Source organism: Nymphalis io, chromosome 1 (assembly GCF_905147045.1).
Source record: "Nymphalis io chromosome 1, ilAglIoxx1.1, whole genome shotgun sequence".
Classification (NCBI taxonomy): domain Eukaryota; kingdom Metazoa; phylum Arthropoda; class Insecta; order Lepidoptera; family Nymphalidae; genus Nymphalis; species Nymphalis io.
In genome coordinates, this window is record NC_065888.1 from 5295759 (window position 1) to 5323225 (window position 27467).

At 32.9% G+C, this 27467-nt stretch overlaps 1 protein-coding gene across 1 annotated transcript; it reads left to right on the forward strand.

Moving 5' to 3' along the window:
- The first annotated feature begins 335 nt into the window (after nt 1-335).
- On the forward strand, nt 336-27206 carry LOC126769389 (RNA-binding protein 24-B-like). The gene is made up of 5 exons (XM_050488144.1): nt 336-722; nt 7973-8099; nt 20770-20842; nt 23611-23846; nt 24203-27206. The coding sequence occupies exons 1-5, from the start codon at nt 501-503 to the stop codon at nt 24331-24333; spliced, it is 789 nt and encodes a 262-aa protein (XP_050344101.1). The 5' UTR covers nt 336-500; the 3' UTR covers nt 24334-27206.
- The last annotated feature ends 261 nt before the right edge of the window (nt 27207-27467 follow it).

Consider the following 27467-nt stretch of genomic DNA (forward strand, 5'->3'; position numbering starts at 1 on the left):
CCTACGTGAAGATGCCGGATGTTTAGCTTGGCGGTCTTATATTATGGCGGTTTATTGTTTGTAGAAATATATTTTTGAATTCTTATTAAATCAAATTCTCATAGACGTCGAGTATAACTTATATTAGACGAGAAGTCCTAAGTAGTATATGTAAGTGAAAGCAATAACTGATAACGATACATATTTTTGTGGAAGTTGCGGAGCGTAGAAGGTACAGTCATGAGACAGTGGGACAACGCATGTGGCCCGCCGGGCCGGCGGACGGTGCCTCCGCATCTGGTAGTCGGCGCGGGGAGCGCGGCGGGGGTTAAAATTAGTACCGGAGCGCCACGTGCGCCGTGAACGAGCATCAGTCCGCGGTCAACCACCACACACGACAGTCACATCTAACGACTTTCGTGTTTACAAATTACCTACGCTCGTGCGTATTCGTCCGCTGTAGCGGAGTGACAGTGTTCGCGGGTGCAACGGTCGCCAGCGCAACGGAGGCGGTGCAAGGCATGTTGATGGCGGGCGGTCTGCCGGCCGAGTCCGAGGGGCTTCTGGCTTTAGGCGCGCTCCCAGGGCAGAAGGACACCACATGGACTAAGCTCTTTGTTGGTGGTTTGCCATATCATACTACGGATAAGAGCTTAAGAGAACATTTCGCAGTTTACGGAGATATAGAAGAGGCCGTCGTTATCACAGACAGACAGACCAGTAAAAGCAGAGGATATGGATTTGTAAGTAGAGTAGACTTGTTCTACATATTCTTCTATCTATTATTAAGAAACGCTTTAAATACAATATTTTTCTTAATTATATCTTAGTATATTTTTTACTGTAAAGACAGACATTTATTCAGCTGAAATGACACGTAAACTTCTGTGCTCGTGCGCACTAATATCGCTTCGGCTCTGAAACCGCGTATCGCATGTTTGCGTTATCGTACCCGCTACCTGTAGTATACTTAACTACTGAATACACACATACATGTGGAACATATCGCAAAATTACATCAAACAAAACACGGAAGTTATGCCCTCGCTTTACATGTGTACCTACTTCCATCATTACATCCACTTAAGTGGATATGTACATAGCTATTCCACGAATGTATTGTTTGATTTTTCGATAATCAAAATATATTATTTAAAGCAAATGTTTCAAATACTATTCGTTAATTGATTTCGTATTATTATAACAATAGGTGCATTCGGATGCTTGAGTAACGATGCAGATGCGAGTTAAATTGATTACGTTGGAAATAAAATTCAATACGTTGATAAACCGTAACAACACCTTGGCGTCAATCAACGTGTGAATAATGCATTAGTAGCGCCACAAACTTTGGTAGCTGTTTGGCTATTTCATGTGCTGACTTTGATTGCATTCGCTAGATACAACAAGTAGGTATGCTTTTCAAAATGTCCGCTTCAAAAATCTTTTAGCGTAATAAAGTTTGAGGCTTCGTGCGGTGCGAGTGGGGCTCGTGGGAAATGAATCACAACCCCATTTTCAATTCAACTAGGGTAGGGACCCTGACGGAGGGAACATGTCTCGTTGCACCCTCGCAGTGACATCTAAATAGCTGTAATAATCGCAATGCGTCGATAGCAACACTTTATAAAAAAACGGTCTAGACGTATTGAATTATAAATGTAATAAGCGAAACTTAAAAAAAGATCAACGTTTCCTTTCAGTCTAGGATTTTTCCTTCCATTGGCTGTATTATTTGATTTACAAACTAGACTAGATAGATGATACTTACGGGACTAGGGTTTAGTTAATTTTTACATTTAAATATCGACCTTACAGTGAAGGTAATACGAGCTAAGGCAAAGAACAGTAAGAAACAATTGCATAGTTGCTCGGTGGGCACAAAACCCGGCATGTCGGGACGTGCTGAAGTACATTTGGAAGACAAAAGAACGTCATCTGATACCGTGCGGGCGAAGAGGAACGGGTCTTGTGTATTGCAAAAAATAACCTTAGAGAGGTGATGTAGCTCCGGTCATCAAATAAACTGATATTGAACTACTTCAAGGGTTTCTAAATTCCACATATTTTCTATGCTAAACTTCTATCAGGAAATTAAATGAGAGTCAATGAGGAGATAGATTATAGATTAAATATTAAGTCATTTGCGATTTTATTCGTACATATTAACTTTCTTATATATATAAATAACAAAGTTTATACAGAATCTAATACTTAATCAGCACTTATCGATATTTAATTGAAATTAAAATGTATTGGTGAATATTAAGCAATTAATAAAGATCGCGTGGCAATTTAAGTATGGTGAGCCAATTTATATAAATGTCGTAATTTGGACTTTATTTACATTGAAATAAGACTTTGTAATTCGTGATCCGTATTTGGTCTTCTGTACAGTCTACGCAGTTGAAAATGCTGGGCGTCGCAGAACGAGACACGCCTCTCGCTACGGATTCTACGTCGTAGTACCTTTCGTACCTATTGTTTTATGTTATTGTTATATATTATGACAATGCTTAATTCTGTTTCAAAAATTCAATTAGTGCCACCTTGTATTCGATTTATACAAGGTGGCATTCGAGTTATACAAATACTCAAAAATACTTAAAAATCATTTAATGTCAGTTATACTTCATTTCATTGAAACAAAAAAATATATATTTTATAACATTAAATTTATTTTTACTACATACTCTACTATATAAATTAAAAAAATATATATCATCGATATTTAAACTTCTTATTTTTATTTAAAAAAAAAACCGTTTTAATTAAACTCATCAGGAGGATGGGACGAATGTAAGTTACAACCGTTTAAGGAAACCGAGTATTGTGTAATATTAAAATCGGCAATGTACAAATTCAACGTATGTATAAATTCAAGTAATTGATTTTCTTTTCATTTAATTATACTTTTAAAATAAAGATAACTGAGAATACTTCACTCGGTCATATAGTTTGAGGTAAAGTATAGACAAGTGTCTCAAACTTAAATAATTATTTGGCTACTTATCTAATAGTTTGATAATTCAAAACACATATTTCATTCACGCCCGAATAACATTTAATTTAAGGGACCGGAAACAAACATTTCTGGTTTAAAATATAATTTAAAAAAATGGTACTGAAGACAAATGTTTGTAAAAGCCACTACAATCAACCTATAATTATAAAAAGAAATACTATTTTCAGTCTATATGACTGCAGCTAGACTTTTTATGATGAAAATTAAAAGCGAAACCGTGGCAAAGGCGCTTATGTTCTAAATGAAAAAATATACTCGATATAAAAGATTTACGTACTATACAAAAACTTACAATATATTTCGTTTATCGAGTTTATTGTATGTTTTAATCGGTATTATTTTTAAATATCGAAAAACAGTGATTTTCTATTCAGAAAAACAAACACATCTCATTAGCTAGAGGAAGTTGTCTGTGAAGGACGTCTTACTTAAATACATACTTGAGTATGACTTTAAATGAGTTAATAGTTTTGTAACAGAAGGAACAATAACATTTGAATGCGTCTAACAAACGTGTCTAATATCCATAGAAAACAATTTTAAGTTACGGAAGAAATATGCAATGCCTTTTAATATTTAATAATAAAATGTAAGAAATGTTCATTTTAAACGCAGTCAAGTCGTTCTTTTTGCTTATTTTATATAAGCAAATATCGAAAAATTATTAGATAATGTAGTTTTACATTATCAAGAAACCAAACTACAAATTACTTCTTTAATTAAATAATGAAGTATTTTTGAATCTAATATTCATAAACGCAATTAGCAGCAAAAAATAAAACCATACGGAGAAAATTCGATTTTGGGAAATCAATATTCTGTAATTTTTATTTTTTATTTTTTTTGGTGTTTTCAAATCCAGAGTAAACAGGTTTTTTATAGGCAAGCGTGTTACATCTTAGACCGTGTCGATGCTTAACATCAGGCAAGTCAACAGTCAAACGCTGGCCTATTAATTGTAAAAAAAAAAGAAAAAAATTTTTTTGGAGATATATTGATTAACGATTATGACTTTTTATAAGCATCCATTTATTTTAATTTAAGTTTTAGTATGTGTGGGTCCAACCAATTCTACTAACAAATTGTCACTTTATCACAATCGAAAGGAAATGTAATTGTTGGAGCCTTTAAACGGCACATTACGTTTTCTTTTTCTACTAACACAACGATACAGTTGCGGTTTAGTCGAAGTTGAATCGAAATAGAATCGAGAACGTATCGTAACTGTTATAAATTAGTTTTGGCTCCCAGTTACGATTCAACTTGTTTGTGAGGAAAACACAAAAAAAACTCGAAAATTACGAAAAATCGGGTTAGCATCGTAGTCGCTATAAATTAGTAGAATTGTCCCCCAGTTCCACCTAACCGACTGCGCTGCTTTGCACACACATTTTTTATGAAATAGATATGACAATTTGATACCGGACGCAAATGTGCTACTGGATGGTAAGTGATCACGGTAGCGGTAGAATAATTGATGAGTGGGTGGTACTTACCCAGACGGGCTTAAACAAAACCCTACCACCAAGTAATGCCGTGCACGTTTAACCTGATATTCCACGAATAACGTTAGTGTGTCTTTTGAATGATAATACGTTTAATTACCTGCTTTTATAATAAGTACAATATAAATTACGTCAATTTTCGTTCACGTTCATGTATAAATTTATAGATAAAACCGAGACTTGGGTACATTAACAATTAGTATATTGATAGTAAATAGTTTACTGTTCATAAGTATGGTAATCAATGTCTTTCATATTATAAAACTGAATTTACATGTTTATATAAAAAATAATTATCTTTATAGTATTCTAGATTTGAGTAAAGCTCGAACGCTACTGTGTGTAAAACCGTTATCATTTCAGCGACATTTAAATTATGCAAATAGTTATTTGTCAGGAAACTACAATAGTTCTGTGTCAATTGCATTTTTTGTCGACGGTCACTGACGCACTTTCTCTTTTAAAATGCTTTATTTTTCATACACTATATAATTTGATTTAATTTGGTTTGTATATCAAAAGCCTTATTAGGTTTTATGGTATAGATAAATGTGCAGTTTTACTGCATTTACATAAATATAAATAAAATCTAAAGTATCTAGTACATACAAATATATATGTATATTTCGGATAATTTTTAACATGTCTCATTCTAGATAAGTGTTCTAAGTTTTGACATATGAGGTTTTTTTAAATGTTGTATGTATTGAAATTAAAATAATAATAAATTGCAAACCGACTATTATAATATTTTTGTGTTTTTTTTTGACTGGCAAATAAACAAAACCTTCAGCAAAAACTAATTTAGTATGAAACTGTTTATATGTATAATTTGTACTATAGACGATTTTTTTTATCATAATTTATGCACGTGTAGTGATGGACCATAACTTTAAATAGTTTATTCTAAAATTCGATAAACCATAGACAATTTTTTTTTCATATTTTGTTCTTATTAAGTAGATTTTAATTATACCCTATAAAATGTTAAAAGTACCGATCTTTGATGACAATCTGATAACTATGAAGTTTTAATTGAAGGCATAAATAATATAAAATTGATTATAACAAGTCATGTTCAAGTATCAAAAGCTTAATCTACTCTGTAAATAAATAAACTCTGATAAATAGCTAAGGTAAATTATTTGTAACACCTGTTCATCTATTTATCAAAAATAGTATTGCGTGTTTTATAGCTATCGCGCAATAACCTACCTACTTTTATACCAATTACAAAAAAAAATGCACTATAATTTTCCATTTTTTTTGTTTGCTATGAAGCCAAGGTAAACGTTGAACATATTCTATGACAATTAAATTTAAGACTCATTATTAACATTTTGTATGTTCAGCAGTGGACCACGATTGGCTGTTGATGATGATGTGATTATAATACTATATTAACGATAACACATTCTTTGTCTGAAATCTAAAATTATATTAATGTTTTTTGTACTTCTTACAGGTAACAAATGTCACAATATCAAACTAAACTATTAAACCACTATTAAAACTATCGTCATAAAAAAGTTATATTAATGATAAAAAGTAACTATGAATAAAAAATTTGAATAATAAGTAAGACTGGTAATATTAGTTAACATTAGATAACTGCTAAAAGGAGATTCAATAAATGATATCGACTACAATCTTTTCTAAAACTAAAAATTTTAAATATAAATTACCGAACTAAAAATCAAGTTATAAAGTAAATGATAAATATTACTGATAATATAAATTAATAGATACTATTCGTGCCACAGATAAAAAACGAGCGAAGAAAATTCAATCATAACGATTTTTTATAAATACAAATGTCATGATTGCATTGATATTCCTATCGAAATATATACTATTATGTAAGTTGCATATGTAAATTAATATTGTGGTATTTGTTTGTTCCATACAAATACCAATATGATTTAAAAATATATTCGTTTTTTGGCTTTTTTATTTTCCTAAATCTTGTGGTAACTAAAGACAGCTCATGTCAACAAAAACTACAACAAACACCCAGTAAAATTATAAACTTAATTATACACTAGAATGTATGCGGTATGATTAATATCATTTTAAAACAAAAAAAAAATTGCAAAAATGGCGGCATAATAATGCATGTTATTATTGTATTTCATACGTAAATCGTATTGATTTACTGATTACAATATTAAATAGGTAGAATGGATAAATATATGTTCAAAGAAAATGAATGAGGTCGTTTCACGGAACCAATAAAACAAACATGGTGTATACTACTGGTCGATAAGGTTTCTTATCGGCGTCTTACCTAACACGAATTTGAGCGCTTTACAACACATTTTGTTTAAAACTTTCACTGTTTGCTCAAATTAAAATGTTATTCATTATAAAACACGTACTTTTATGGTCAAATCAAATTACTGATACAGCGCACAATAACAGTGCCGATTAAATTAATATAGTTTTTAATTTATAACTGTGTTTTCCTTTGCATATTATACGTATTTTTTTATTTAAGTAAGATAAAATAGGTTATAATGATATATATACAGCGAAAATACAATATCATTCACATAACATTTACATGAAAAAATGAGTGAGTAGGTCGTAGATTTTTAATCATTCCATTTAAACATCGCTATTACACTCCATTCTATTCTGAAACTTTGTATGACAAAAGAAAATAATTGTCAGAAAGCACGTGAGGTGAGGGTTGTAATAAATAATGTTTACTAAGCACATTCAAAATACAAAGGCCCACTGTTACTAAAGAATATGTAAATGGCTTAAAAGATATATTAGGTAGGTAACCTATTTAAATTTACAAGTATCAGACCTTCGATATCTGAAGGTCATCAAATGTTTCCTTCGCTTCTGTTGATTTGATGAAGCGGGCTTCCACGTTACATATTCCGACTAGAATGCCTTGAGCTGTAATGGTTAATGTCAGATGGTTGTATTTGTTTGTCTTGTGAAGTATTCAGCGGACCAGGTTTAACTGGCCAATGTTAGAAGCGAGGTGGCGACCTGTGGGGCTCGCATGCATTACAATTGGTAATTCGATGATGTCATTGTAGAAATTTCTATCAAATACCTACCTGGTTTAAAAAATGCAATGTGATTAATAAAATTATAGTAATATTCAGTAGGTCAACATGATTAAATGTCCTTTAGTCAATAATATGACATGCGTTTTTCGATTGTGATAATTGTTGTTGCGAGTAAAATGGTACATATTTCTCTAACATGAGTTTTAGCTCTTCAAAATATATCTATTATAGAATTAATTAAAAAAAAAATCTTTCTAAAAACATGTTTAGTTTCCAAAATTTTGAGTGTAGGCATCATTTTTGCTCAATCGGTTGCGAGGAATTAGCTTAAAATTTAGTTGCAAGTAATATAAATAAGTAGTATAGTTACCTATATCGAGTGGTTTTTATTTATTTATCGTGCACAGAATGTTTCATATGAATTTTTTTTTCAGGTTATAATGGGCGATCGGGCGGCGGCGGAGCGAGCATGTAAGGATCCGAACCCCATCATAGACGGAAGAAAAGCCAACGTCAACCTAGCAATATTAGGGGCCAAGCCCAGAGGAAACTTAGCACCAGGTAAATATTATCATAATTGTTTTGGTATCATTGCTCTTGCTCTTGAATTAATGTTAGACTCAAATCTATTAAAAGTATACTATATGATTTGAAACTGGGGACGAAAAGACAAGGCGAAATATGTACTTAGTAATTTTAATTACTTCTCAACTCATATAATTAATATTTACTAATTTTTGAATACCATGTATTGTTATTGTATACTGACTATGTTGTTCATGATTTGATCACTTCAAAGACATATTTAATAATAAAATTAATGTCTTGCTGTGATATTACTGTACCGAAGTGTGTATGCAAATACCGTAACAGCCTGTGAATGTCCCACTGCTGGGCTAAAGGCCTCCGCACCTCTTTTTGAGGAGAAGGTTTGGAGCTTATTCCACCACGCTGCTCCAATGCGGGTTGGTGGAATATGCAAATACGGGCCACAAATATTGAAATTTAGACTAGACTGAAGCTAGGACGTATATTTTTTTACTATAAATGTTAGACTAGACTAGGAGTGAGTAAATTCTTATCTTAATCTCTTAATCTTTTGTCTGATAAAACGGCCCCAAAATAACCTTTGTAAGAACATTAATTTATAGTAAAAATATTAAGTTACGGATACGAGTATACTCGTTAAGGTCGGAGTTATAGAATTCATAGGATGTGATGTAATGTAAGCATTAAAATTACGTTACTGTGCACTCGCTAAGTAATAAGTATAGCATTTGACAGGACATACATAATATAATAGGTCCCTATTGACATTTCATACACGATACATTAACGAAAACATGTTCACGGTTAAGAAGGGTTGACTCAGATAAAAGAAATCACGGGACCGTTGATGGGATATTATCACGGCTCAGCTGTTGTAAAACATTTGTAAAATGATCTCTTTTTTGCTTAACGTTCACACGAAGTGTTTTTTTGAATTCAGTTTACTTAACAGAACCGGCGCGTCGTCTCACTATAAAAAACGCGATCGCTTCGCGTGTGACAACGCTCTGTGGGGGTCATTGATATATGCATATGACGAGTACTTAGTCTACTTAATTAGATATGTTAATTAAATTATTAACATGCCCACGTTTGATCAATATATTCGTAACACAATTTTCATTTAACATTGGCAGATAATTGAAATCCTTTGGCAGTGAAGTTGCGCTGTCACGGTCAAATGATTAGATGACCGAAGTCGGTATTCAAAATTTGAGTACGCCTCAACCTTCCTATGAAAACTGCCAATTTGGCAAATATCCAGATATTCGATAGTACTAGTATCATGACCAACCGTTATATTGCAAAACAATTAAATATAAGTAGCGAAAAACGAGCTAAGGCAATAACATTGCTAGAATAGTTAGAAAAATCGTCCACGTAATTGAAACAGATAGCAAATAAACTTAATCATTACGAACATCAACAATATTTAAAAGTTAAATCTTCTTTGTTCCAGTAAGCGTTTAAAATCACTTTTGCATCATAATTTTTTTAAGTTAAATGCAAAACCACCACCCGCTTGGAACATTATTTAAGTAGCCTGATGACAATGTTAAAACCCTGACTTGAATTGTACGCTTAATAATAAGTAAAATTTACAATTTGATCATTTTGTTTTCTTAATGAGAACTTTATCAACCCAAGGGATATAAACGTATTCAAGTAGATTTTGTCAAAAAATACTGCTGCTTTTATGTTGTTTAATTTGTCATAAATTCGTTTATTAGTACAGGTTGGCTAATAGTAAATTAAGTATTTTTTTCTGTAGTTAATTGCTATATTTTTATCAATTATACAAAATACGAGTAATATGGAGCTGAAAATTAAAATTAATTGAATGCACTCATCTCAATAACTAAAAATTATAACATATATTTTTGAGTTCCGTAGCCCGTCAAATCAAGTTCAAATTTGAAGCTTTTTTCGTCAAACATAAAGAACAATCAATGTTACAAGCACAATGAAAAAAACTTAAGTAAGGTTTATAAAAATCAGAAACATTTGTAAATTTTTTTTGTTGTGTTTTTATTCTCAGACGTATTGTCCGTGCCTTTGGTATATCTTATCTTTAATTTATATTAATATAATTTTAACGTGCCTGTATGTTTTTATCACAATCTAAGATTTTGGATTATGAAAAGATGGTAATAAGGTATTTATAATAATATGCAAAATAAAAATAAGTTTGCATTAGACTTTGTTGAGTCCAGCTGACTGAAAATGACTCAAAATGGCATACATTCCGGCATACATTCATACAGTTGACTTCCTCAAAGAACATTAAAATTTATACATAAGTATAGACATGGAATATGGACCAAGCTGAACTAGTAACCTGTAGGAAGAATCGTCAACATTACTAATTAGTGCCGATGAATACAAGGTTGACTGAATTACAAAGTTATCATTACACACTATATAACTTCACAGTACGACCTTAGGAGCAGAATCATATTAAAGTTAATAAGATGCCCTTGGTTTTGTGCTCTTCATGTCAGACGTGATACTTGCACTTACATTAAACAAACCAAATTATGTGGTGACTTAATACTATTGTGTGTTTACCATAACTTGATAGATTCTATTTCTCTACATCATCATCGTTCGCTTACTTCCGATCTATTTATTTTCGGCGCAAAATGTTTTATGTGAACATTAAAAAAATACATATATATATATTTGGCAGATATTTCCAATTGTCTGCCTATAACTACTAAAGGTATTAATGGATGTAGCTCAACTCAAAAGAAACTCCCTCCTCTTGCTACACTCACGGGTTGAGATATGGGCTGCAGCTTAGTTGAAATACATGGCTAATTTTCTACAACGCGATATATCCTACTATCATAAGTTCGTTAAAATATATGAGTGTATTATCTAATTCCTACTTCTAGTGGTTTAGTCCATTTTGGGTACTTGGAACAAAATGTATTTTGACTAAACAGACTAATTTGCCAAGATTCATATTAGGTAAGGTATTTAAGAAAATAGTTAAAAGTCGATATAAGACCGTCGGTGAGACAAAAACAACTTGACGTCACAAACGGATGTGACGTAATTTAAATTATACAGTTTAAACCGCATAATTGTAAAAACACTTACTTACACATAGTCATTACGTATTTATCTTTTTATATAACGAACGCTGTATTAAAAAATATGTAATACTTAAATTCAATCAAACATCGGTTATACCGAGGTTGATTTTTATAAATTATTTAAGCAAATAATTTAATATCGCGTAATCTTGTTTATCAGTATTAGATGATAATTTAGTTATCTTTGAGTACAATACGTATCGTATAGTTAATGAATAACTATTCAATCAAAAATCTCTTTTGTTTTTTTTTTAATAAAAATAATTCGCGTGTTTTTTGTGTGTCCAACAATAAGGTCAAATAGAAAAAGATTTTATTAGAAATACATAGTTGAAATTTGTTTCGTTTTGTAAACTAATTACGAGAATAAAAACCAGCATTATTAATTATTACAATTAAGAAAATGATTATTTTCACAAATATTAAAACAAATACAAAAGCGATATATATTAAACAATCTTAATATTTCCGCTCGGGATTATATCATTTATAAATAAATTCATGCCATTAGCGTTGTTATTGTAATGGTGAGTAAATTCAAAATGGTATGCATATATCTGACAGTTCGGTGGTAACTTCAAGTGTTACACCGGTGACGTGTTCACACCATGATTAGCGGAACAATCCGCCCCTCCGGAAGTCCCTAAACGTTCAGAACCGGAAGCTTGTAGGAGGCTCGTTAATTGATTGGACGCTGCACGCAACCCTTGTAATGTTGCAATTGTGGTGAAGTGTTGGTAACACTTAAATTTACGAGCCAACTGTTGGTTTCATGGAGATTTTAATACTAAAATAAATCGCGGTACTTAAATAGGTCGTCTATTTTTTGGTATTTAAAAGCATGGTTCTTGTTTTATATGATAGTTTCCTTTTCTTAACATTACAAACAAACAGAAAATCTAAAATAGTAATCAATATACTATAACATATCGGGTCCAAATGCATGGTAACAACGCAATATCATTTTTCCTTTTTTATTAAACGCCGTTTGTATTTTTATTGATTCCAGCGAGTATTTTATTTATCCTCGTTCGTAAACACTAGAAGGCCTGGTATTTGTTATCTCTTGTAATGTTTATAATCATATCTTGATAATACAGTGAATAAAGTTATCAACCGTTCAATCTTATCTCTATACTTCATCTAAGGTTGGACTGTAACGATAAATCAAACTTGTACGTATATGAACTTATTAATGTTTGTTTTAATATTTCCAACAGTTTTCCAAATCGAATTGGACTACTTAGAATATTTAGATACAAAATAGTGTTTTAATGAAATGTCAAAAGGTGTGACGTGTGACAAAATCTTGTGACGAATAATAAACGATTATGAAAAAAAAATAGTAGGTGAAAAAAACATTTAATAGGTACATATAAATAATAATTTCAGTGGTGCTTCCTCGGGTTTGAACCCACGATCATCGGTTAAAATTCACGCGTTCTTACCACTGGGCCATCTCGGCGTTTTACCTCCATTAGAAAGAGGAAATTAAAAACACTAAATCGACTAACCACCAAATCAATAAACAATATTTTAAATGATAAACAATAATATTGGAACAAGCCAATTCTATTTATAAAAGCAGCCATAAACAATAATGTAGAAGGCAAATCTGAAGTAAATCTTGTTACTTATAATAAAAATAGGATTGAAACGCATGTTGTGTTTTCAAAGATAATCTTTAAATAAAGGAGACAAGAGAATCGTTAACAAAACATCATCAAGGGTTAAATGCACAATAAACTTACTGAATAGCGTTTGTTTTGTACCTACTTTTGATAAAAACAGCGATTATCTTCTACCTAATTAAAAATATACAAAAAATTGCAGTGAGCGAGCCATGATAATGTTGCTTATCAACATATTGATAGTTTCGATAGTTTTCGCTTTTTATTTTTCTTATCAATTTGTGTGGAAAATAGGTCACGACTTGTATATTTACTTAAATATGGCTTAATAAAATTCATTTCGCTATCAATATGACTTGTGAAATAATGATATAAGAATAATACCTGAACCAAAGTTAGTGTGTTATTATTATTATTTATTTATTTACATACATTACATGACATACAATAATAATTACAAATTAAAAGTTTAAAAATAATAGGTCTAAATAATATCACGACAGGCAAAAATGACACTAAGCATCTAAATTAATAGTGAAAGAAAAGAAAAAAATATATAATAATTTTCGATATATTATGGTTATAATGGTAATGATGGTAGTATCTAAAAAATAAAAGTTAAATTCTTCGTTTCGGCTTTTTCTCAGAACATGTCTCCATGCCTTCAAAACCTTACAGATGGTTGTTAAGAATCATGAGAACTCAAACGTGAACAAGGCCTATTACTAAATCCATTTTAAACCGGCTCCACCAGCTGATCCCAAAGATTAAAGAAGTGTGAAAAGGTGCTGAATGGATTCGCGTCATTACAGCTATGTTTTGCGGAGCTCCGCGCATTGTTCGCGTTTTGCGGCCGCATGCGTTAGTGCGGGGTTAGGGAAGGGAGGGAGGGGAAGCGTGGCACAATGGGTGCGGGCGCGCATGACGGCCACCTGGCCGTGGCGTACCGGTCCCGCCATATGCCCGTCCCCTGTAATGCACCGTGCTGTACCCCTGTGCGCGTAACTTACGTTAGGGTATGGACAGAGGACGTTGGGATACTTTATGTCCGTTATTCGTCGTTTTCATATAACAAAGCCGAAAGCATCTCAGAGTATACAATTGATAATTGTTTAAGGGTAGAAATAAATCACTTTGGTTCCTTTTATGAATATAAAACAGGTTGGATATTTTTCTTTTATTTAATATGAATTCTTAAGAAAATTTTGTAAATGTTGCCAGTACTTTTATGATGAAAAGTTATCACAACTATGATAGTTTACAAATACAAAGCAGATTGCTGACGAATGAGTGTGATTGTTGATTAAACTTCTAAATATGAAAAAATCAAAATCCCTGTTTAGTCTAAGTCTTGTAAGATTTTAGGTTTACGACGTATAATGGACAATATGTTTACGCTATCAATATCTAGTTTGGTATATAAATGCGTATTTCAAAATGTGGATTTCTTGTTCTGGTTCCCAGACATATGAATGCGTCATTTTTGTTTTCATCTTAGGGTCATCCTTTGAGACCTAACTAGATCGAATGCCTTGTTGAGTATCACAAAAGGGTCGTTTGGGTGAAATGTCCGTTACCTATCCGGTTTCTTTAAATGCAACTGGTTTTAACCGTACTCGTAACGATCAAAAAGATGTATCCGGCTTTGTCAAATATTCCAGTGTGTGTTTTATACCTGAATTATTTTTTGTCTGATTTGCAATTTAAAAGATAACAAGAAATTTATTTACATTAAGTAAACTACCAAAACTTTTTTTTATTATGATTAATAGGAGAAATTAAAATGTATATATGTAGGACCAACACGGGAATCATTTATATTCTTGTACAATAAAAATCTAAGATTCAACAATTTATCTATGGGAATAAAGTGAAGAAATTAACATATTTTTTTTTATAAAATTTTTCATTGGATGCTATTAACTGACATTGCTGAAGACGTAAACTAGTGTCTGTCTTCATCGCTGGCGCATCTGCGTTAGCGCCAAAACAAATAAGCATTAATCCATAATAGCCTCAGGATGTATGTTCGTTTTCCAATGTAGGTAATTGCTATAATCAGTTACTTTATAACTTTTCGTTATGTTCTGTTTATACTCATAAAAAGTTAATCTTGATTATCATCCTAGTCACAGAACTTCCACACGCATTTACAAATCCAAAATTACATTCTCTTGAGATAAGTTTTTGCAGAAGACGTTCTCTTTTATATTTATATATTTAAAACGTGGCCAAAAACTATATAAAAATTGTTTAATGTTAAGTTTACATACAACTTTCATAAACCCCATTGTCTTTTTATATTTGATTAGGTGCGTTTAGTTTACGGCGTTATATATCTATCTATGTATAATAAATTATATTTATAAAAATAAAGGTAGTAAGTGTATATTATTTATATAATAAAGAGTTTGTATTGAAAACTATTTCCACGAACAAATTCGATTTAAAAACTTCTTTTTGGGGTAGATATGGGAAAGAATTTATTACTTCACGCTACGAGTCTTAGGAAAAAAAGTAGTTTTCATTAATGACAATTAATTTACCAAACAGTTCAATATTTAGTTAGTGAGTCGCACATAGCTATGTTCTAAGTATTTACCATGTTTAATCTAAATTTAACGCGGGTAAACTCACGAGGCGCAGCTAGTGGGTAAGTGAATGAAAATAATTCAACGTCACAGCGCAGTATGTATGTATATTGTTTATAAGATTTTACTGCTCTGCTACCTACTAAATATTGTAACCTAGTTTCTAAATACATCGTATGTACAACCATGGGTTTCAACCGAGACTGACGTCGCATATAGAAACATTGTTAATGTTTTATTATATGGGAGTGTTGATGAGGGCCGAACGAGGCACTTGTCCAAACAAACGGACGACACGTTGAATTATTAAGTTAAGTGCGCACCGAAAAATCGATTAACACCTATCTAAGAAATCATTGAATCAATTTAAATTCAAAATTATAGATTATATACGTAAATCGGTTTTGTATTAGACGCAGTGTACATTTAATAAAATATATTTACTGGGTTGAGTGTGGTATGTGTAAAGTAGTACGATCTAATTTTTAATAGTGAAGTATGCAAGTCATCATTGATTAATGAAGAGTTCAGTTTGTTAGATGTTTGCGGAGGGGTTAGCCCTGTGTTTGGCATTGCGGATCGCGTGCGCCGCTCGCCCTTCGTCGGTGCATTACTTATGCATGTGCCCCGCTTCTCCCCCGTCTTCCGAGTAACTGTCAGGCTACTATTTTTATTTCGGTTTTAGGATGTAAGCGTTGAATGCACCGATGAGTCCGCACGCGCCGTTCGCCACCTCGATCGATACTGAATACGAACAAATGAGTGTATGTGCCTAATTTTTACGGTACAACGAACTTCAAATATTACGGTCGTTATATTATCTGGCTTGACAATGAATCATCGCTAGGGAGTATATTTAGAATTCAAAGCAAAAATGTTAACATCACGATTTGAAAAGCAGATCGATACCACTGCGCGTCGGTATAATTGTATGAAGCGAAGCCATAATGGTGTAGCTTGGCTTAGCGACCACGCGACCACGTGATCGTATCTGACTTTACTGTAATCATGACTTATTTTATTGTAGAGAACGGAAACGTGCAATTACTGCAATTACGGCCGACACCATATTGTCATAGCTTGAATGTGATTTTAGGCTGTAAATAATTTAATAGGGGTATTATAAAACACTCATAATAATATGCGAACCGTCGAATACATGAATTGTCATTCAGATTATGTAACATATAGATATATATTATAGGATGAAACAAAAAACTAGACTAATTATTTTTATAATTAATTATTAGTATTACATTTTATAACAGTGTAAATTATAAAACTAACCAATATCTAACTTTAATTATGTACTAACTTCTGTCCGCCATTTTGTTTTTTGCTGAGGATCATAAAGAAATATGAGAAGTAAACCTTATAAGAATTTAGGATTTGTTAAAATCAAGTCATGTATTTAAAATATGCATATATGCATATTCTAATCACAATATAAATTGTTCATTTTTACTATCTATAAGTAAGTATTTCTTTTTTTAATTTATAACAACGAAATGTCATAATATTTACTCTTTGTTTTTTATCAAGTCGAGCTGTACAATGTATAGTAAAGTTATTTATAATAAGAAAATAATAAAATACCTCAATATATATAATGCAAATAAAGTCACTTAAAAATGTTTGAAAGAATAACTTAATTATTTCTTGATAGCGATATATAGTTGTTGATTAAATATAAAACATAAGACAATGTGAACTAATAATGTCGGGGTTTTTGAACGTGTTCCAAGTACATAATAGTATTTTCCTTGTAATGCGGACGTATGGCATATCTCCCATTATACTGAATTGACGACAGACAAGGTGTTCAGACTGATTAAAGTGCAAATACCTAATTTGGATTATTTTATTTGGATCCGCTGATTTAGTTTCGATATAAAGTGATCCCCTTTTTTTAGTTATTTACGAAACAACGAATAAAATGAAATAAAAGATTTTTATATTTATCATTAATTGAAATTTTTAATAACTCGTTTTTTTTACTCTGTTATTATTTTTATAATCAATGTAACTTATTAATGTATAATACGTAATTCGTTTTTTTTATAAAAAATTACTAACTTTATCATCATGCTAAGAAAGGATTATTTATAAATAATATTTTAATAAATACTAACAAAATATTAGATTTTGTTACAATTTAAAAATTAAATAGATATTGAGAAAGTACGTTTTATTTATCAATAAAACAGAATGTAGAGGTCGTTAAACCAACAAAGTTTTTGTCGGAAAGGGATGTCCATGGTGCACCTATTGTCCTAGCGTTGTTAGCAGCTCGAGTACGGCAGTTCCGCCCTTCGCACCATGTAACACGATCCCTAGAGGCGACATCCGCACGAAGCCCCATAATCCACCTACATCGCAGATTACCTTTCTACTAGGAACATTGATTAAAAATCGTTTGACTTACAATTAAGCCGGCACTTAATGTATTTACCTACTTGAAGTTTGGATAAAAGAAAATCGTTCGGAAGAGAATATGCAAGACTTTATAATTTTCTTAATAGTTATTATATTTTATTTGTAACAATATATGCATATAATATTAAATACTTTAGAAGTTCTACCCGTAACACGTAGCTTTCTTCGTGTCTTAATTATTATTTATGTACAACAGCTGGCGAGCAGAGGTTGGTTGAGCGAGGCAGTCCGTCCGGCGAACGACGCGGTTATTTATAAAACAAGAGTTGCGTCTCGTTTTGTCTTCGGCTGGCTCTTTATTTTGTCTAAATATACGCAGTTTTGGGAACGTCCCCGCCGCCTTTACCGCGACACCAGCGTTGGCGACGCGCCAAAACCACATATTTTCTCAACAGCTTTTCTTTTGTCTGAGCCTACAAAGCGAAACTTCTCGTTCTAAGCTAAGATATAGCTGGAACGATTGTACCAGCCGTCGTGCTGTAAATTAATTCTCAAAAAGTCAAAAATGATTTTTCATATAGATATGACTAATCGCATCAACTCATATATCATGAGCTTAGACGGTGACTAACTTGGCTAAGGCCGAGCACGTGTTTTCCAAAAATAATTATCTCGAGAATTGACGCTTTAGGGGATGTAATAAGTAGTTTCATTCGAATAGTAAATCTTTTGAAAAAAAATATACTATAAACTGCGAGATTCAAGACTGGTCAGATCAAACGATATCGCACCGAACATGCTAACTGTCACATTTGTGAATAGATTCAGTTTGGACACGCTGAACTAGGCCACGACTGGTCTACGTCTATTTTTGTGCCGGTAAACTTGCACGACATATTGATGCTACATTGTATTAACATCGCTAGCTTTTTATGTACATACGCCAACCAATGTTTCTCTGCTATTTTACTCTGTGTCTGACTTCTATAGTATGTTTGCGCCAAATTCAAAATCGTATGTGGTATTTAACGATTACGCCCAGATCAGAGATGTATCTATAGTAAACTATGACTGTATTTTATTCTTATTACCGTCCCATATTACAGTAAAATATATCAATAGATACAGTAGAAATATAATATAATAATAATATAGGGAACTAAGACTCCTTCACTATGCCGCTTGAGTCTAAAATCGTATTTCCGTAGAATCCTTACAAGCGTCGTTAAGCTTCGGTGTCGGCTTTGCAGTTCGTCGACCCGTGCTTCGAACTCCTGAAACCAAGCAAAAACATTAAAACAAAGCGTATTTACTTTAACGAGACGTGTGCGGCCCGTTTTTCAGGAGAGATCGTGACTAATATACGTGGAAATCTGCGTCATACGGCCGCGACTCAAGCGCTTTATTTGTTATATTGATGTAAAGTTAAAACTATAGTGGTGTCAATAATCGATTACGGTTGAAGCCTAACTGGGTCACATGCGGTCAACGAAAAGCATCGCATCTAGGCCGTGTCATAAAGCTAAAGAGTAAAAAAATATAATGAATCAGATAAGGTTTATGGTGGACAGTGGTTCGACCTCGGCCGTCAAATGGCATCGCATCGATCGTATTGCGGCGGCATATCACGCGCTCATGGAACACGCTAACTCTTTCATTTTTAAGGGTAACTAGTCACCTCCATATTGACATCCGTTCTTCATTCTGTTAATGAAAATGTAGTTAAGTTTTCTTATTAGTAAGTTACTCAAATGGCGGCTTAAATTTAAGCCCCTGAAAGTATGTATAAAATAAATATACTTTCATGATGTTGCTGCTACGCCGTACGCTGCGAGCTGTCCTGATTACGTTTATTTAAAAACAAATTAAACGATGTATCCATCGTTAAATTTATACTAAAAATCTGTTTAATCATAATTATTCTTTTATTTTTATTGGATACACGAACAATCAACAAGTCGATGCAGAATTTTACATAATTAGGTACAATTGTATGTGCGCTATATAAAATATTTGTACATTGTATATTTTACGGAATATGATTTGTTACAACGTAGTTGGACCTAAATAGTCAATTAGGGCGATTTTGTGGTATAATGTATGTACCTAAGAAACTGTGCAGCAATAGCATTTCTTAAAATTTTATAAATATCAACCGAAAAGTCTGGAATTTATACGTAGTGTCTATTATTCGAATATATGTCGAAGAGTCACTAAATATGAATAGAATGGAACTAAATGACTTAATGATCTAAATGATTAAAATTTGGATATAATTAAAACAAACAGCTTATTAGTAAGTTTGCTATTTCAATAAGCGAAGGTCAAACATTATCAGAACAGCCGAACCGAGACTTCATCCGGGGCCATTCCGGACGCGACTCGTTGTAATAGCAGGGGAAATTTCACCATAACAAACGAACCGGACATAAGTCACGCTTCTATGATCATTAGACATTCATCATCGATTTGTTATTAAATATCATATACTGTGTTTAAAATTGTACACTTCCTACCATCAACATGAACGTTCTACGTGCGTCTGATGTGTACTCCAGTTGATGCTTAGAGCCTCGAGATGTGTCAGACGTTTTTGATAAGTATCTTGATGGTAACGTTTTATAAGCCATTTATAGCGAGTGCCGTCTTGTCAAGAGTCATGTCCCTGGATGCCGGAGCCCAGGCGGACGGCTAGCGACCGAAATAGATCCCGCCTCGCGCGGCTTAACAATGCAATAAAAAGAAATTAACATTTCTGACGTCGCCTGCGCTAAGTTGACTCTTGTGTCATTTGGATGTGGTCCAATCTGGATGTGATATATTTTAGTTTCAAGTCTTCTCTAGCAACTTCCGTTAAGTGGGGAATGAAAATAGAATTTTGAGATGCTCGATGAAAGAAGATATTTTTCCGATGAAATAGTTTTAAATTCCTTGGTCGCTTTTTAAAGGAAGTAAAACTGATTAGTGACAACTTTTGTTGCAGGATTTGGATTGGCTGCGGCCGCAGCGGCGGGTGTACGCGCCGGCTATCCTACAGTTTTGCCAGCGCATTATGGGTAAGTTTAGATTGCCCCTGTCTCCTTTAACGCATCTGTATTGCATCAATGTTCTATGGTTCAACACTTCGATATTTGCCAGCACAAGCGGCGCCGCATGCCGCTTCAAATACATCTCACGAGACAAAAATCAGACTTAACCACGTTTACTTGAGCAGGGCGTAGTGATAGGTGAAACAGATTAAGTTGTCCGAAAGCTAGTCGTCACGGAGGAGAATGTACGAAATTCATAGCTCACTTCATCTACATCAGTACTATAATTTGGGCCTAATTTTATTTGTTACAATTCGGAGGATATGTTTGAAAGTACCCAAATAGGTAAGTAAAGTATGAGTGGTAGTTTTGAAATGTCAGTCCAATAAGCTGAGCTGACTTTTGTCTCGGTAGATGATGCGAGCGGCGTCTCCGGACTGCTAGCGGCGTTGCGGCCGGCGGACCACACCTAGACTAAATAATCAAACATTTTCACATAGGTATCTATGGCAAGCGTGAGCGTGAGAGTGGATTTTTCGTTTTGGGTGTGAATTAGTCAATTGGGTTTTAAATGTTTACGTTTTGAAGCTATACCGTTGCATGGGCGGCGCCGGCGGTCCAAGTCGCGCGGGCGCCGCCCACCGCCGTCACTATTCGCATCGTTCTCGACACTCAATGTTTTCTTTAATTTTATGTTTTATGCCGTGTTCGTGTAAGATTTTGTTGATTTGAATTGAGTTTTGTTGGTGGTGGATTTCGTTTAATACACTTACTAAGAACTAAGTAACCGAATTTCCCTTGTAGCCTGTGGCGCGCGGCTTACAATATTTGTAAAAATTGAAATAACCACGCTTTACACAAAATTATTTTACTAAAAAATCGATCATGCTACAAAGAACAGATATCTCTAAATATATTTGTAGTTTGTCTACTACAAATGAGAATTATGAATTACGCAAAATATTTTTCGCGATGAGATTAGACGATATAGACGATAAAAAAAATAGGCGAGTCACGAGTTGTAAGGTCCATTCACGTTCCGACGATCGCTGGTATAATTACGAAGTCTTAACAATAATGGTTTTTTTTTTAATTTATCTGTCGATTTTCTTTCAAAGGACTAACGTTCGTCGTAATGTCAATGGTTCTCTAAAAGGGATGTTCTGTTACACTTGTCGGTGGACCAAAGTATTAGACAAGAGATTTCGCAATACAATAATAATAATAATGCGTTTTCTCAACCCTTCTCCGCCGCCGTGTCATACTTTCGGTTATTCGAAATTCCTAATAAATTTCCTCATAATAAACTACGTTGTGTTTCAAGATAACGCTGTCACGGTGACCGAAGCCATCACAAACGATAAATTATATTGATCATATATAAAACTAATGTAAAAACAATTAATGAACGCATCATTACATTTCAAACCATGTATTTTGAACGTCAATTTTATAAAAAGCGAAGATAACAATATTGTTCGATATTAGTCGTTCGATATTGGATTAATTTAACTACGTATTTCTCGTGGTTCGACTAATTGTCATAAGTGTGCATGTAAGTAATTACTTTCTTTTAAAAGTTAAACGTAGGTTTCTAACAGATAAGATAATTAGAAATGAATAAATTTTAGTTTCTGATTTTAAATGTAGATGTGAAGCTTGTGTGACGTTTCGCCAGTTTTTTTATTTGATATTGCTCTTTACGCGTGTTTTTCTTTGTAATTATAATAAGGTTTTCTTTTTTTTTCTTTAGAGATTTGAAATAAATGTCAACAATAATAGTAGCGTCTGACTCATTATTTATATCTATATTAGATTAAATAATATGAGGCTGAGTAGGTATTGCACTTACAAATAGGATTAGAATACCACAGGTGGGCGGTTTAGGCGGGCGGAGCCTAGAGTCGGGCGTGCATGACGCATGCGCGTACCTCTTCAGTTCTCGTACCAAGCTAATCAACCCCGCTATAAATTTCGATCATCCATCAATCCGTCTCTATTGACGTGTATAATGTTGGAAAAAGACAAACGGTCTATAAATGTGAACTAAGTAGCGTAGTCTCTGCCGAGAACCCTTTGCAAACGCTGATGCAGCGTACGCCAAGCGCTCTTGAACAGACTTGACCGCCCGCCGTTCTTGTGTAGTGGAAAATAAGCGGATTCGGCGTTTTCTTTACACTTTTTGATTTATTCGTTTTGCTTCTACAAATAAGTATAGGTACTTGACGTTTTTCATATAAGTATGTGCAAAACAAATTACATTATTAAAAAGAAAATTATTAAAAATTGTAATGATATAAATGGCAGAGTAAACTAAATCTAAATCTCAAACCATCTCCTATAGCGATATACGAAGATAAGTAAAACAGCCACGACATAAGGTTATTTTCGTCGCAACGGAGTTGATATCGCTAGCACATTTTTAACAGATTTTTTTTTAACTTTCCGGCCAATGACGCACGGCGGCGGCTCGACCGCGACAACTTTTATAATATATCGCATACTTACATAATACATAACCGTTTATCGATGTCTACTAACATAACAAGACTAGATGCTCGTACCTGTCAAGGCTGCAAATGGGGCTAGGTACTTATAGCGTGTGATGATAATTTTGGAACGTGTTCATTTTGCAAATTGATGGCTTTTCACAAGGCGATCATTTTTGTGAAGCGACGTGAGAGGTCATCGCGGGGTCAGGTTGAAGATGTTCGAGAGGATCGATAGCTCTCGACGTCAGAAGCCTGTTCATGCATTTATGATGATTTTGAGTAATGGATGACGATAATTGACAGGTTATCTCCGGGGTACGTGTACGGTGCTCCTAGTTATGTTGGAACGGTCGGTGGAGTGGGATCAAGCGTGGGAACTGGAGCTGGAGGGCTGGTCCAATTGCCTCAACTACAGCATGCTGCCGCAGTAGCCGCGGCCAATCATCTTTATGAATACCAAGCAGCTGCTGCTCAAGGGGCGGCCGCCTATCAACAGCAATACGCAGCGGCAGGATTTGATCCATATGCAACCGCCGCAGGTTCGTGCTTTCATTTAAACATATACATAAATCATATCGCATCATCTTAAAACAGTCACCAGCAATTTTATTACAATTAAACAAAGAAATTTTATTTGTAATTAATACATTAGGTACAAGCACTTTTGATTCATCATTACACACGATTCAATTAATATAAGCTACCAGTTTATCGCATTGAGATTATATCGAAAACAACGAGGGACCAGAGACTCGTATAACTAGAATACTAACTCAACGCTTTTTTATCATATAATAATTCTTTTTCCATTGTTGTTTTTTTTTAAGAAATTTAAAATTCGTCATGATTTATATTTTTGTTAGACAGTACAAAACGATACAATTGCTTTCAGCAGCAGCTGCCGCAGCAGCCAGCGGGGCTGGATACATGTCACCTTATTACGCTCTACCTGGTGGTGGAATGCAAACACAACTGCTTCCTCCACTGCAATACCCGCCACAACTTCAAGAGGCGCGTATGCAGTAAAGCGTAAGCTAACCAGTGGCATGATAAGATACAAGTTAAAGTGAATAACGTTAAGAAAGCCACTACCAAAAACGCGGTCCTAGCTATGTGGTGAGGTAGAGTAAGTATTGTTTAGTGAAATCTTGTCGCAGGCGAAAACATGGTTTCGTTACCGCAATAAACCAAATAACCATAACAACCAGTATCATGTTATTATTAAAATTTGTATCAACCAAATATATTAATGAATGACCAAAGCTGTAAGCTTTTACATTAGTATTAAGACATTATGAGGGTACTTATAGATATGTCAGTACATCGGTGAAGGAGTTAGGAAATTACGAAATTAAAAAAAATATATATAGTTACGGTCGTATAATTACGTTAGATAAAATAAATACTATGGCAAATAAAGAAACTATTGGGATTTGACTCATTATAGTCATAAAATTGGTTCTATTCAGATTTTTAAAATACTAGATATATATGAGCAATTATTCTGGTACATATTTAAACGGTCTGGTCACTGGGTACACAGTTGAAACCACGTTTAAAACTTAAAGGCTTATTATATATAGGCGGCCACTTTAAACAAACCACAATATAAGTGTACTAGATTGTCGTCAACACAAAAATGTGTGGAAAATTTCTGTTCAATTGTGTGGAACTATTTTAAAATTCAGTTGCTAGTTTAATCTAATTAAAAAACTTGTTTAAAAAATATATGTCATCATCCAGTACTGGAATCATTAAATGATTACGAGTAAAATCATCCTTATATTTAACACTTTATATGTATCAGAAAAAACAGTTAAAAAAAATGAAAAGTGAACTAAGTATAAAAGGCATCTTATACCTTAATAATGGGAATTTGCAGCACACGCAAAAATAAAAATGAATTTAGATAATTAAGAGGTAGACACGTCATATCAAATCTAAATTATAATGTTGTCGAAAGTTAGATTCTGAAAAGGCTAGCGGTGATATGAACTGAGAGTCATTTGCAATAAGTTTCTTTATATGCTTAAGTAATAGTTAATACGTAGCAATGGTACTTCTTGCCTCATTTTTTAACTTCCTAATATCATACCATATTTTTTTACCTATAGCATATTTTTAGATCTACATTACGTACATTTATATGTTTGTATTTAATAATGTTTTCTATTAAAACTTGTAAAAGCAAAGAGCTGTCAAATGACAATAATCTTATGGAAAGCGCGTGTTTGCTATATGCTCAGTCAGCCAGTGACGTGGCATTCGAAAGACTATTTTCAAGTTATTGATAATGCTTTTCTGAGTTTTATCGTTTGACCTTTTTGCTATCACTAAGAATATGTTTTTCTTCCAAATAACTTCCTTATATCTCGTCTTACTTTATTAGTAAATGTATACAAATGTATTAATGTTCTTGAGGTGTATAAAGATCACCGGTTTATCGTGGAACGATATTGAGTGTTTGGTATCTGTGGGATTTGAGGACTAAAAATTTATGATTGTACTTAAACGAAATTTATGTACGCAAAAATACATTAATCTCTTTTGAAATGTTAACCAGATTACAATAAATATTTATTACTAGAAAATGTATGTATAATTATGAATAAAGTTTTCTATTTTAGTTGGCAAATTGCGCATTTCAGTCTCTCTATAAATCGTTCCTATTTAATTTTATTTAATAAATTAAATTTCCGTATTAAGCAAAACAAATTGAAAATCTAAAAAATAAATAAAAAAAAAAAAAAAACTAAGAATTGTGATTAAATCATACAAATCTTAAATTTCGATTTCATGAAAGCCGTAAAAATGTATAAGAAAATTGTAGGTAAATATATTGTAATAGGTAAAGGTTACAATGTTACAGTAATTTAGCTTTTATTGTGTCTGTATTACGCGTCCATATTGCTCAATACGTCCTAAGATGGACTTGGTTTAGCTTAAGGTTAGAGGAGAGCAATAAAGGGCTTATGTATTAGTTAATGTAAGTCAATTACTTTAATATCAATGTTAATCACACTATTATAGGCCCTCGTAAAATTACTTTGTTCTCCAAAGCGGTATAGGGTACTTACTAGTTAGAATAAACCAATTACTAGTCCATGTAATATTAATTATAATGTGTTTTGACTTCCGCTGGCCGTCCTTTCTTTTCCCCATACTTAAAAATCGTAAGTGAATATCTTTTATGCTTGTTTCTACAAAAAAAGGGCATTTTGGTTTTAAGTAAGTAACATTACCGATAAATGAAACGGTTACGGTCGGCGTCGTAGTACAAGCAAGCTAAGGGCACTAGAGGTAGGATCACAGAAAATATGTAGATCTTAAGTTTACTTTAATTATTATAATATGCTGTTATTCGTAATTTATTTTGTTGATATTTGTAAATCTACATGTTGATAACTATTTATTATGTGGAAGAGTAATAAAAAATTGTTGAATATTTATCGAACGGATCGAATCTCTTATCGCGGCAGTCTGAGCTAAAATCACGGTTCGGTCCAATATATTGAATTATACACACATTAATTTTAAGTAGAGTATAATATTAAACGTGTACCAAAAAACATGAACCATGTTAGCCATATACGTGGCCATCTTGCCTTAAAATATATATAAACTATTGTATAAACCATATACTAAATAAATAACTATATACAAATCATGTTATGACATATCATAAAATCAGATGTATGGAACCTAAGCGGAAACGAGTCGAACAGTCCATAAGTGCATTTCATTCACAGTAATATAAGCACAATTTATTTATGTATAATTTATATAAAACGTGAATTCATAATAAAATACCTAATAATTGTTATGATTAATTTAAAATTATACTATAATGTACTTAATTTAGGATAATCTAAAATGGAAAATAATTTTATAAGGTATAATCTGGTGTTTTCTTTTTCCCCAGTCCTATAAATATTTAGTATCATATTATAATATATTTAAAAACATAATCGCTCGGCGTAGTGGAATGTTGTTCGGACATTAATGTGTCTCCTGGTCTATTTAAAATTTTAGTTTGTGAAGAAATAAGTAGGTCGGAAGAATATTCGTCAAGTTGGCGATCTTCCAGATAATAGTCACAGTATGAAACTGTCTTTCAAATCAATGAGATCATTAAACCCATTACTGAGATAATTTAAAAA

Excerpts from the sequence above, each read along its gene's own strand:
- LOC126769389 (XM_050488144.1), top strand. The coding sequence starts at position 501 with ATGTTGATGGCGGGCGGTCTGCCGGCCGAGTCCGAGGGGCTTCTGGCT. Across the intron at positions 20,843-23,610 it reads GTTTTGCCAGCGCATTATGG|GTTATCTCCGGGGTACGTGT; the intron begins GTAAGTTTAGAT and ends GATAATTGACAG. Across the intron at positions 23,847-24,202 it reads TCCATATGCAACCGCCGCAG|CAGCTGCCGCAGCAGCCAGC; the intron begins GTTCGTGCTTTC and ends TGCTTTCAGCAG.